Raw genomic sequence first — 12,422 nt, forward strand, 5'->3', positions numbered from 1 at the left:
AGGTTAAGGAGCTTAGAGGAAAGAGCAGGGCGTTGAGAAAACAGCCGTGGGGTCCAGGTTTACTTACAGGTCATTGGCTCTGTCACCTTAAGCAGCTTTTCCATAAGTCATTTGTGCATTTTTCTTACCTGTAAATGGTTGAGAGGATTGGACAGTTCTGTGACTCACTGTAAGGTGAAAGGTGCTGTGGCTGGTCTCCTGCAAGGGCTGCCTGGGGAGGGTGTCACGTAGCAGATACGCAGGCAGCTGCTGCTACTTCAGGGCCGGCAGCCTGCTGGGTGCATTACACTTGGCCGTTCTCACGGGCCCTGCGAGGTCTGCACTGTCACTCCCACCCTACAGAAGAGCAGACTGAGGCCCAGAATCAGAGACCTCATTAATGTAAAACTGCAGACCCGTGCAGGCCATCACAGGAAGCACTAGGAAGGACGTAGTCCCTGCCTCTAGGTGCTGTTACTGCAGCCTCTTCCTTCCGGAGACTCTGAATCTCATTCCCTAGAGATCTTAAGGTGAAGAGTTTCTCAGCTAGCATTCTGTCTTGGCTTTGCAGATATGGTATAAAAAGAAGCTTCTGGTCCGAGGGGGATAGGACCTGAGATTTGGAATTGCTAGTAGACTCTTAAGTGCTGCCGGGATGCTGTTCTTGGACCATGCTTTGAATAGCAAGTCTAAGTGACTCTCTAATTTTAGTTAGGTCTGGGAGTGTGACTAAGTTATAGGGTCTCCATTTAGGCAAGAGGGACTTCTGGTGCCTGGGAAAATGGGTGCACTGCCCTGGGGAGGAGGTTCCTAACAGCTTAAGACCTGAGGAGAGAGTGTCCCTTCTCTTCTTCCAGCTCAGGGTCAAGGGGCTAAGGCTCAGCAGAGACTGGAAATGCTCTGTCAGCATCCCAGCCAGGAGCAGGCCATGGCAGAGCCTGACGAGCCTCTCCTCTCCCTTCCTCCACAGAGCGGTCCCCTCACCGGCCCATCCTGCAGGCAGGGTTGCCTGCCAACAAGACAGTGGCCCTGGGCAGCAATGTGGAGTTCATGTGTAAGGTGTACAGTGACCCACAGCCCCATATCCAGTGGCTAAAGCACATCGAGGTGAATGGGAGTAAGATTGGTCCAGACAACCTGCCTTATGTCCAGATCTTGAAGGTAATCTTTGCCCTAGTCTCCATGGGCTGGGTCTGGGAAGGTCTCCTGCATCTCTTGGGGCCCCAGTTGCTGTGGTCAGGCTCAGCGCCGGCGATTGGGACCCATCCCTTATCCTTTTCAATAGGGACCTAGCCACATTCCCGAGAATTAGTGACAGGTCACAGAGTAGAGGTGCAATGGGAACAGAGGACAGGGGGTGGGGTGGGCATCACTAGTTTCTAAAGAGCTTTGAGAGTGACTTTGCTCAGGTTTTGGGGTCAGCTACTCAAGGAAGGCCTTTGTATTCCTGACTTAACATTGCCTGGGACCAAAGCCTTTCCAGCAAATGTCTCCCAGATTCTGCCCTATTTCCCAAGTCCTGTCCTTTCTGGCAAGTGAGTGAATGGATGATAAGGTCACGACTCTTAGGTAGAGTTGGAAAAGCAAATGCCACAGGTAAATTCTAAACAGCATCAGGAATAATGGCATTTTCTTCCTTTTTTCCTCTCAATCTCAGACTTACATTGTCCCTGAATGCTCCACTAATCCAGGGAAGGTAATTACCTAATTCCCCAGTGGATCTCGCAACAAGAAGTAACCAGAAGCTGGGAACGTGGTTTACCTCCTGGTCCCAGAGTTAGACCTCATCCTCCCCTGGCTTGGCCGTCCCAGAGTTTTACTGGTTATCCCTTTTCTTCACTATTGGTGCTGAAGCCTGCTGTGAAGGAGATGAGGCTGTGGCCTTGGCCCTTGGCCACAGTCTCCATTCACAATCCCTGGCCTAGACCTGGAGGAGTGAGTTTAACACAGAATGTTTGATTGGGGGTAGCAATTTGTTTTGTTTTGCTTAAAGCTTATTTTTCAGTCAGATGCTTTGGGCCTTTGAAGTCAACTTGTTTTGTCCTACTAAAAAGAGAAATGACAAATCTCACTAACGTCTCCCTCGCCTTAGCTCCCTGGGCCTGCCTTAATGTTACATGGGAGCAAGTGTGGCCACGTCTCAGTGTTTGCCCCACTGACTGGCTTGTCGTTGGTTTGTTCTAGCATTCGGGGATTAATAGCTCGGATGCGGAGGTGCTGACCCTGTTCAATGTGACAGAGGCCCAGAGCGGGGAGTATGTGTGTAAGGTTTCCAATTATATTGGTGAAGCTAACCAGTCTGCGTGGCTCACTGTCACCAGACCTGTGGCAAAAGGTAATGGGAAGATGGATGGGGCCGTGTGCTGGGAGTTTGATTCAGGCCCCAAGCTGCTGGGGCAGATGGGGAAGCCAGCACCCAACTCTCCCTGTTATCCTGCTGTATTTCTAGAGCCCAGAGCCATGGAAAAATACCCGGCCTGGGAGGCTGCTTTGGTTTGGTACTGTGTTGGTGTCTGCTCCCTCTGTGCCTTCTGTGTCCTCCTTGGCTATGTGCGTACTTGTGGGGACAGCCTGGCTGCGTGGTGAATGATGCTACAGACTGAGGTTTGAATGGTGGAGAAGGGGCCAGATGTCCCCTTGCAAACTGGCAGGCCACGTGCACGCGCGTGTGTGTGTGTGTGTGTGTGTGTGTGTGTGTGCGTGCATGTATGTGTGTGTGTACGTGTGATTGCAGCACCCTTCCATCCCTCCTGTGTGTGCCCTCTGACTTTCTTTACCAGAAACCAAACAGCACCCCCCCGCCGCCGGGCCCCATTTCTCCATGCTGCCCACTGCCCGCCCGCATGCTTGGATGGGCCAGGGGCTGCCAGCATCTGGTGAAGGGTTGTAACCAGCCAGCGTCGTCTCAGGTCTGCGGAGTCCCTCCCTCAGGGTTTCACTGTCTTCCTCTAACAGGTCTCGCTGCCTGGTGGTTTTTGTTTGTTCCTTGTTGCAAAGGAGACGCTGGGGAGCATTTCTTCCTCCGGTTTTTCCCCCCTTCTCTTCCTCCCTCCCTTCCTGTGTGTCTCTTAGAGGTCTCATGTCCTGTGCTTGTCCATTTTGCTTCCGTTGTCTCTTCTAGACTGCCGGAGTTAATACCACCGACAAAGAGATGGAAGTGCTTCACTTAAGGAATGTCTCCTTTGAGGACGCGGGGGAGTATACATGCTTGGCGGGTAACTCTATCGGACTGTCCCATCACTCTGCATGGTTGACCGTTTTGGAAGGTATACACTGTACTTCTCCTCTCGATGTCCTGCCCTCGCCACGGGCACGGGGGGAGCATGCATTGTGGGGCTGGTGGAGACACAGAGCCAGGAGAGGTAGAGGAATGGCCCTGGCAGGTTGTCCACCCTTGAGTGTCGAATCCTCTCAGCTCACATAGGATCTGTCCTCGTTTTGCAGGAACACGGAGGCCTCCCACCTCTATGCCTGCGTCTGCCTCTCCCCTTGGCCAGTGCGATGCATGCGTGGGATCTGGAGTTAACCTGCAGCCGGGCTCTCCTGCCGGCCAGGCTCCTTCCCTCCTTGGGTCCAGCAGCCTTCCCCAATTTGTCCGATCCTTTTTTGCTGGCTCCGCAAGTCTCGGGCCCATGCCTCCCCTCAGCAAATGTAGGCATTCTGTAAAGGGGGGCTTGTTGCTTACAGAGAACAGTGCTAGCCCACCCCGCCATCCTCTGATCTTGGAGGAGAGGTTCCATCCACATGAGTGAACTTGAGCTCTGAATAAAGTAAGGCCGCCTGGGACGCGGTGGTGCCCCCTTATCCTCTTGGGCTACTGACGTTTCTCCTCTCATGAGGGGAGGTCTGTGTGTGGGGCTGGGAAGGAAGGAGCCTGCGGCCTGCTCAGGTGGTGGGCTGCCCATCGCTGCTTCTCAAGTGTCCTGCACGTGGGTCTGGGGGCTGTGCCGCTCCTGTTGCCGCTGACGCTGCCCTCCTCTCTCTCCCTCCATCTTCCTCTGCCCTGCTCGCCCAGCAGGGTCTGAGAACACCCCTCCTTCAGAGGAGAAGCGTTCTGTTTTTACCCTGTCACTGTCTTTGTCCCGTGTGTGCTCCCAGTCACTTGTCTTCGTCCGTCCATACTGGGAAAAGAGAAAAACAGAAACACTTCCTCTTATTGTCAGCTCTGCTGTCTCCTCGTCAGGCCCTTGGGGCTCTGTCTGGGGTCACACCTAGTGCCTCTCTGGGGAGGTCCCCAGCATGCCGGCCTCTGTGGCTGGCTGGGGTCTTTGGAAGGGGAGGGTTGGGAGGAAAGCCATGCAAGGAAGAGGGGCGTTCCCACTGGTGGTGAAGGAGTGTCCTGTGAAGCCCCCGGGCTTCGGCTTCGGCTTCGTATGCGAGGGAAGGGTGGGTTCAGCTGGATGGGCTTCTGTGGGAAACAGGCTGCGTTCTAAATGGAAAGTGGGAGATGACAATACAACAGTACCTTCTCTCCCCCCGCCCCCCGCCCCTGTCCTCGTTCAGTTTCAGGAGTTAGGGCCTGTGAGTAGAATTCTTACAAAGTGCAGCAAAGTTTACGTTCTCATCTCAAGCAGCCCAGACGTGGTTGGAAATGCAGTTAGTTCTGCCTATGGTTCAGCTAGGCATGTAGGTAGGAATATTTGCAGGTCTGACCTGACACAGGTGAAATAGGCAAGAGGTGAGAAATGGTCAGGACACCGACTGGGGTCCTCCTTTCCCTCCTCTCTTGTTCTCGTTATGTGAGTGTTGCTTTATGCTAGGCGCTGTGGCACGTGGAGATGAACAAGGCGCCGGGCCCCTGCCCTCAGGGTGCTCATGGGCTGTCAGGGACCAAAGACAGATGGTTCCTTGTGTCGCATGTGATAGGTGTAGGCACACAATGCTGGGGCCCTGCGGAGAAGGGCCATGTTTCCATGAGGCGACTGAGAAAGTCCTTATTGCGTACCTGGTACCCACCGAGCCCAGTGGTTCCACTGAACGAGGCAGGCTCCTGACCGAATGAATGAGGATGGGCCTCAAGTAACAAGATGGTTCTAATCCATCCCTCTTGTGGGATCCAAGTCAGGATCAGGAAGACTCAAAGATGGTAGGATATCTGATCTGCTCCATGCTGGACCACAGTCCCAGCTAGGACCTGGCTTGGTTCATTCTCTGCCCTGAAAATTCTCAGAGGAAAGGAGATGGGGGTTGTTTTTCTTATGAAGCTGGAAGCCTAGCGCATTGCTAACACGCCCGCTAACATGGTGTTCACACTGACTCAGCCCTGGAAGAGAGGCCGGCGGTGATGACCTCGCCCCTGTACCTGGAGATCATCATCTACTGCACAGGGGCCTTCCTCATCTCCTGCATGGTGGGGTCTGTCATCATCTACAAAATGAAGAGTGGCACCAAGAAGAGCGACTTCCACAGCCAGATGGCCGTGCACAAGCTGGCCAAGAGCATCCCTCTGCGCAGACAGGTAACAGAAAGTAGATAGGGGATTTGCACGCTCTATATCACCTTTCCTTCCTGTGCCCCCAGGGGCTTCTCCAGGATTCTGATGCCCTGCCCTCCTCTGTCCCCAACCTACCGCTTCCAGCTTTGCTTTCTAGCTTCTGGGCCAGAGGCAGTGGAATGTCCTAAGTGTTCCAGAGTTGGGTTCCAGGCTGTGCTAGCCCATGGATTCCGTACACCTACCATACCAGAACTGCGAGCCCCCTGCTCCTCCAGTACATGGCTTGGGAGAAGGCCCTAGCCAGGCTGAATGTGCATCTGATATTGCACTTTTGAACTGTCCCTGAGGGCCAGCTACAGGTGCAAAGATACAGAGTAGAGAAGAGGGCCTGAGTCAGGTGCCAGGATGCCTCTCTCTCCTCTCCAGGATGCCACCACCCTCCTCTTGTCCAAGGAAATGGAACAGAGGGTGAAGGCGTGTGGAAGAGAGGGAACATTCATTCAGAGCGGTGCTAATTCTGGAAGGTGCTTTGGGGGTTAGGAATCCATAATTTGAGGCAGGGTTTTCACAAAGAATGGGAACAGGAATAGAATTATGGTTGCAATAGTAAGTTATAAAATAATCAGTCTGGAAGAGGTAGACTTGGTCTGTTTGTGTTGTAGGTAAGTGAACATAGAAGGCTGGCCGGTGGCAAAAATTAGTTTTAGAACTTAGGCCTTCAGACCTTTTGTGGTCTGTCACTCTGTGTTAGAGAAGGAACATCAGATACCAGATACTTCTGCCATGTTGGTGGAAAGCCCTAAGAGTTGCAGGAACTTGCTGCTGCTGCCCAGTCCCCCCAACCCCCCACCCTATCCTCGCTAGAAGGGTGACCCCACGCTTCCCTGTAGGTGTCGGCTGATTCTAGTGCCTCCATGAACTCTGGGGTTCTGCTGGTTCGGCCCTCACGTCTCTCCTCTAGCGGAACCCCCATGCTGGCTGGGGTCTCTGAATATGAGCTTCCTGAAGACCCACGCTGGGAGCTGCCTCGAGACAGGTAATATTCTAACTTCAACTTCTGAGGAAGTTCCCTGCTTGGAGTGAAGGTATACCAGATGCCTCCAGAAATCATAGTTGACACTTCTGTTCTCAGTCGAGTGGAATATGGACAGGTGGAAAGGGGTGCCCTCTCAAGGCCTGAACTTTACCGGTCCTGACTCACACCACCCTTTGTTTTCCTAAAAGGCTGGTTTTAGGCAAACCCCTGGGAGAGGGCTGCTTTGGGCAGGTGGTGTTGGCAGAGGCCATCGGGCTGGACAAGGACAAACCCAACCGTGTGACCAAAGTGGCTGTGAAGATGTTGAAGTGTAAGTGATGTTTCTGTCCTTGCAAAAACAATCCCTTCCTTTTCCGAGCAAACTGTTACCTCGGGCCAAATAGAACACACTCTCCGGTGCTCTTTCACCGTCCACACCGGCTGCACTGCCTGCTTGGCGTCTCCTGGGAGTGGAGGGGCATTCCGTACCCCGAGATTGCCATGATCTCACTTTGTTCCTCGGCGTCAGTCTGGGTGGTGGCCAGGTGTTTATTCTAGATCTCGCTGCCGGCTGGTTTTTCTTATCATATCCTCCGTCCCACTCGTTAGCACATACTGCCAACAACCGCTCTCAGAAGAGGGAAGGGAAAATAGATTTGGGTGTGAAACAGGGAGGAGAGAAGCCAGTCCGGAGGACAGGGACTCCTCGAGCATACACCTCATCCCCTCCCACTTAGCTTTCCTCCTCTTGTCCTCCTTCCCACATAAATGGGTCTCATGCCCTTCTGGTTTATGTGTAAAGCGGACGCAACAGAGAAAGACCTGTCAGACCTGATCTCAGAAATGGAGATGATGAAGATGATCGGGAAGCACAAGAACATCATCAACCTGCTGGGGGCCTGCACGCAGGACGGTAGGCGCTAAGCCAGGCGGGCTCTCCCACCCCAGCCGGGAACCCGGGCCTCCCACAGATAACAGTGTCTGTCGGGGAGGAGATCACGAGCTGGGGGTATCAGTGAGCAGGCATCTCAGCTACACTGAGGGAACGGGGGCCAGCTTAGCAGCAGTTGGGAGTTACCTCTCGGGGGCTGGGCTTGTGCCTGTTGGTGCTCATCTGAGAACAGTGTGTGGATAGAACCAGGTGAGTCCTTGTGGTCTCAATTAGGGCTCTTACCTCCCTCCCCCAACCCAGCTTGGCTCAGGAACTTCCTAGTGTATGCTAGGAAGAACCACTTCCCTAGCTTTCTTTGGGTAGTGGACTGAATTTCCCAGGCTCCCTAGAGGTGCAGTTAGGATTGGAGGACAGACACATGGTATGCAGTTGGGGGTGGGGTTTCCTCAGGGTGGAGCTGACCCAGAGCATCTGCCTGCCCACCCTGATGGCCTGTCCATCCCCGTGCTCCCAGGTCCTTTGTACGTCATCGTGGAGTATGCCTCCAAAGGCAACCTACGGGAATACCTGCAGGCCCGGCGGCCCCCGGGGCTGGAGTACTGTTATAACCCCAGCCACAACCCAGAGGAGCAGCTCTCTTCCAAGGACCTGGTCTCCTGCGCCTATCAGGTGGCCCGAGGCATGGAGTATCTTGCCTCCAAGAAGGTGTGGCACCTGAAGGTTCCCCTGGGTGAAGTTGGGGTGGGAACAGAGCCCTCCTTGCACTCCAGTTGATGACTTTTAATCCTCTGGTGGGGTCGTAGATGTCTGCAGCACCGCTTCCCTGTGCTGTCTGCGGCTCTCATGGACGTCGTCAGGAGAGCCTGGTGGCCTTCTGGTCAGACGGGATAAAGTTCTGATCCGTGCACACTGCCCCTTTTCTGTGCAGCTACTTATGTATCTCCAAATGTAGAGTAAGAATGGGGAGTCCTATGTTGTGGGTAAAATGAAGTCGTTCATGATAGTGTTAACTACAGTTCTAGTGCTTGGTAAACGGATGCTTTGTTTGAGAGCACACACCTACACAGACTGGACAGAAGCGTCCAGGTTCCGCCTTTCCAGGTGCGAAGGAGACCCATGAGGAGGGTTTGCTCAAGTGACTGAGAGGCCTGGAGCTGGAGGTGTTCGAATGGCTGACTTTGAAGTGGAGCAGAGGGACCTCCTAACAGTGAACTAGAATGGTCAGGGGGAAGTGGTGTGGCAGGAGAAGGCCTGTAAAGGCACCTGGGCCACCTGCCTGCTGCAGCGTCACGGCTGGGCCAGAGGCTCACCGACAGCTGGGCACTGTCAGCCCCTCACCCGCATCCCACCTCATCTCTGCACAGTGCATACACCGAGACCTGGCCGCCAGGAACGTCCTGGTGACAGAGGACAACGTGATGAAGATTGCAGACTTCGGCCTCGCTCGGGACATCCACCATATTGACTACTATAAAAAGACAACTAATGTAAGTGCTGAGGACGGAACTGGGCGCTGGTCCTCGGCCCAGGCCTCTGCCCTGTTAGGCTTCCTCCTACTTACATCTCCTGGCTGTGACCCAGCGCAGGCAGCCCTGCTTGAGAAGCAGTGTGCTGGGATGAGCCGAGCGTGTGCCCCGTCCTGTGTGTGCCCCTGCTGGCCCCCACGCTGCCCTGTCCTGGGCCACCCCCAACCTCCCTCGTGCTGCTTGCAGGGCCGGCTCCCTGTGAAGTGGATGGCACCCGAGGCCTTGTTTGACCGGATCTACACCCACCAGAGTGACGTGTGAGTTTGAAAGAAGCGATTGCCGGGGATATTTGGTATAGAGCATGCCCCTCTGGATGGGTCGTGGGGGGGTCCTCTTTCCATCTCAGAACGGAAGGAAACATTGTATGTGTGCACCTACTCTGTTCACTCAGTAGAGGTTGAAAGGCCAGTCTGTTCTCCAGCACTGCCCTTGGCGTCCCCCTGAAGAGTTTGTGCTCCGGGAGGGTGGGTTCAGGATGACGTGCTGGTGGAGAGATGGAGAGGGTTCTAGGCTGCCCGAGTTCTGTGCCCGTAAGACCCAGTGGCTCTGTGCTCACCCACAGCTGGTCTTTTGGGGTGCTCCTGTGGGAAATCTTCACTCTGGGAGGCTCCCCGTATCCTGGCGTGCCTGTGGAGGAGCTTTTCAAGCTGCTGAAGGAGGGTCATCGAATGGACAAGCCCAGTAACTGCACCAATGAGCTGTAAGCATGGGAAGACACTTGAGGTCCTGAGCCAGGCCCTGGGGACGAAGGGGAGAAGAAAGGGGCTTAGGTAGATCAAGTAGCCCTTCCTGGTCGTTCCTCCCATGGCCCCTCGCTGTGAGCTCTTTAATCTGTCTGCACATGTCCTTCCTCCCCTGACTCAACAATCCTGTCCCAGATACATGATGATGCGGGATTGCTGGCATGCAGTACCCTCTCAGAGACCTACCTTCAAGCAGCTGGTGGAAGACCTGGACCGCATTGTGGCCTTGACCTCCAACCAGGTGAGGCAGTCCTATCCTAGACCTTCAGCCACCATCAACTAGGTGCATCTCTGTGAATGAACACTACCACAGGGAGGAGAGTGCCGGATCTTTTGTGTCTCCTTTCACAGGAGTATCTGGACCTGTCAATGCCCCTGGACCAATACTCTCCCAGCTTTCCCGACACCCGAAGCTCTACCTGCTCCTCAGGGGAGGATTCCGTCTTCTCTCATGAGCCGTTGCCTGAGGAGCCCTGTCTGCCCCGACACCCAGCCCAGCTTGCCAATGGCGGACTCAAACGGCGCTGACTAGCACCCCAGTTCCCATCCCCCAACTCCATTGTCAGCTGTAACCCTCACCCACCCCTCCCTGCGGGACTCACTGCCTTCCCCTCTGCCCCTTTCCTGCTGGCAGGAGCCGGCTGCCTACCTGAGGCCTTCACCCCATGGAGTTCACCTCTCTTCCTCCTCCTCGCAACCTGCTTGTGAGAGAGAAGAGCAGAGAGGCAGGTACTTGCTCATGGCCACTTCGTTCCCTCCCAGATGTTGGACCAAGACCCTCCCCACCACCTGGCACTGCCTGGAGGGCTGGGGAGTGGGAGATGAGCAGGCGTGCAGGCGAGAGCTGACTGAGCTTTCCCATGTTGGTTTTGTCTGCTTCGAATAACCCGTAAGCCTGAGTTCCGGTGGCGGGGGCCTCATCCTCATGGCCACCGCGGTAGTGAGGGGAGGTCCATGCTCCGGGCCTCGGCTGAAGGCAACCTCTGCTCCAGATAGATGGTGCCAGTGGCTTATTAATTCCGATACTAATTCGCTTTGCTGACCAAATACCTGGTACCAGAGGATGGGGAGGCAAAGGCTGGGAGCAGTGTCGTGGCCCTGGGGCCCAGCCCCAAACTGGGGGCTTTGTACATAGCTATGAAGAAAACACAAAGTGTATAAATCTGAGTATATATTTACATGTCTTTTTAAAAGGGTCGTTACCAGAGATTTACCCATTGGGTAAGATGCTCCTGGTGGCTGGGAGGCATCAGTTGCTATATATTAAAAACAAAGAAAAAAGAAAAAAAAGGAAAATGTTTTTAAAAAGGTCATATATTTTTTGCTACTTTTGCTGTTTTATTTTTTTAAATTATGTTCTAAACCTATTTTCAGTTTAGGTCCCTCAATAAAAATTGCTGCTGCTTCATTTTTATATGGGCTGTGTGACGAGGGAAAGAATGTCAGCTGAAAAGGAGTGAGCCTAATGGGGCCCTGGGGCTGTGTCTGTGCAGAGGGCGCCACAGGTTCCCTGCAGTTCCCTCCTAAATCTCTTCCCCTCGGGTCCTGCACCAAGACCTCCGCCACAAACCTCCTACCCCTCCGATGCTTTTGGAAAGGCATCGATGTGTGTGTAATGGGCAGGAACCTCCCATCAGTGCACCAGAGGTGCTGGGCCCGGAGCCAAGGCCCCACCGCCCTCAACCACAGATCGTTTCCTCAGAGGAAACTGATGGGGTTGGTGGGGTTGGAGGGTCAGAGGGGGAGCTGGGGGCCTCCCTGGGAAATAGCCAAGAGGTAGAGCTAAGTGATTAAGAGGAGAGCTAAGGATTACTCCACCAAGGGCCTGCAGAAACTCAAACCCAGATATACATCTACCCCTTTATGTGGGTGTGGTTTTGTCTGTGCTTCTATATGGGGGAAAGCTTGTCACCTAAGATCAGCTTTACATTCGGGTCCCTTGCTTCATGTTTCCTGGCTTACTCTGTTCATGGCGGTCCCCCACATCGTGCTTCCTGTGTCTGTGACCGACTTCATGTGTTGGAACTACCACAGATCTTGGCTTTCTATAGTTCTTCCTGTACAAACTCCACCCCATCCCCCAGGAAAGGGAAAAAATTCTCTGAATGTTTGGATTTTGGCTGCTTGGAAATTTACTCTCTCTGCCACCTGCTGGTTATTGCTGCGTTCCACGCGTGGATCCCTGCTCCTCGGAACGTTAGCACTCAACCTGCTACCACTCGGCCTCTATACCCAAAGCTTACTCTTTGCTGGATTATTGCTAAATACAAAAAGAAGGTTCGATTCACTTTCATTTCTGCAGGGCAAACGGGATTGCTGCTTTAAGTCTCCTTTCTAAGCTAGCTATGTTTTGGCAGCTGCGGTGTTGGCCACTATTGTGTAAAGTTCTCTCTTATCCTTGTGTCTCTCTGTAAATATGCGTCTGTCAACATGTTACAGTTTGTGTTTATGCTTAAAGAAGGCGTAATTTGGTGCAAAGAGCCAGGAAATGAATTTCTGATCTTAAAACCATTTGCTTTGAGACCTTAGAGTGGTGTCTTTCCTTGTAAAGTACAGATACTTTCTGCCTTGGCCCTCCCTCGAAGCAATGTTATGTGAGTGGATGGAGGACCTGTGAAGAGCTTCAGATGCCTTTGGGAAAGGTGCCAGAGAAATAGAAGGCACTGTTATGATAACCGTGATGTCCTTGCTGTTACTACTCAAAATCACCCACAGATTTCCCCAGAGACTGAGCTAGCTGTCAAATAAAAGATAGTAAAATTGACCGGAGAGAAAATGAAGTGGCCATTTTGCTTAGATAACCAGATTGGGTCTCCTGAGGAAAGGAATCCAG

General features: G+C 53.5%; 1 protein-coding gene across 9 annotated transcripts in view; it reads left to right on the forward strand.

The window, feature by feature from the left end:
* Positions 1-12,110, forward strand: part of FGFR1 (fibroblast growth factor receptor 1) — a 51,739-nt gene extending 39,629 nt beyond the window's left edge. For 5 of the 9 annotated variants that reach the window (XM_043564046.1, XM_043564029.1, XM_043564056.1 and 2 more), the window contains exons 6-17: positions 950-1,140; positions 3,101-3,245; positions 5,241-5,437; positions 6,304-6,449; positions 6,638-6,759; positions 7,231-7,341; positions 7,835-8,025; positions 8,685-8,807; positions 9,033-9,103; positions 9,409-9,546; positions 9,725-9,830; positions 9,941-12,110. In XM_043564046.1, the coding sequence (XP_043419981.1) occupies positions 950-1,140; positions 3,101-3,245; positions 5,241-5,437; positions 6,304-6,449; positions 6,638-6,759; positions 7,231-7,341; positions 7,835-8,025; positions 8,685-8,807; positions 9,033-9,103; positions 9,409-9,546; positions 9,725-9,830; positions 9,941-10,117 (1,718 nt within the window). In that variant the 3' untranslated portion in view covers positions 10,118-12,110. Of the gene's footprint in view, positions 1-949; positions 1,141-3,100; positions 3,246-5,240; positions 5,444-6,303; positions 6,450-6,637; positions 6,760-7,230; positions 7,342-7,834; positions 8,026-8,684; positions 8,808-9,032; positions 9,104-9,408; positions 9,547-9,724; positions 9,831-9,940 lie in introns of all 9 variants that reach the window. The other 4 variants (XM_043564008.1, XM_043564014.1, XM_043564023.1 and 1 more) reach the window with 1 other exon arrangement.
* The last annotated feature ends 312 nt before the right edge of the window (positions 12,111-12,422 follow it).

This window comes from Prionailurus bengalensis, chromosome B1 (assembly GCF_016509475.1).
Source record: "Prionailurus bengalensis isolate Pbe53 chromosome B1, Fcat_Pben_1.1_paternal_pri, whole genome shotgun sequence".
NCBI lineage: Eukaryota > Metazoa > Chordata > Mammalia > Carnivora > Felidae > Prionailurus > Prionailurus bengalensis.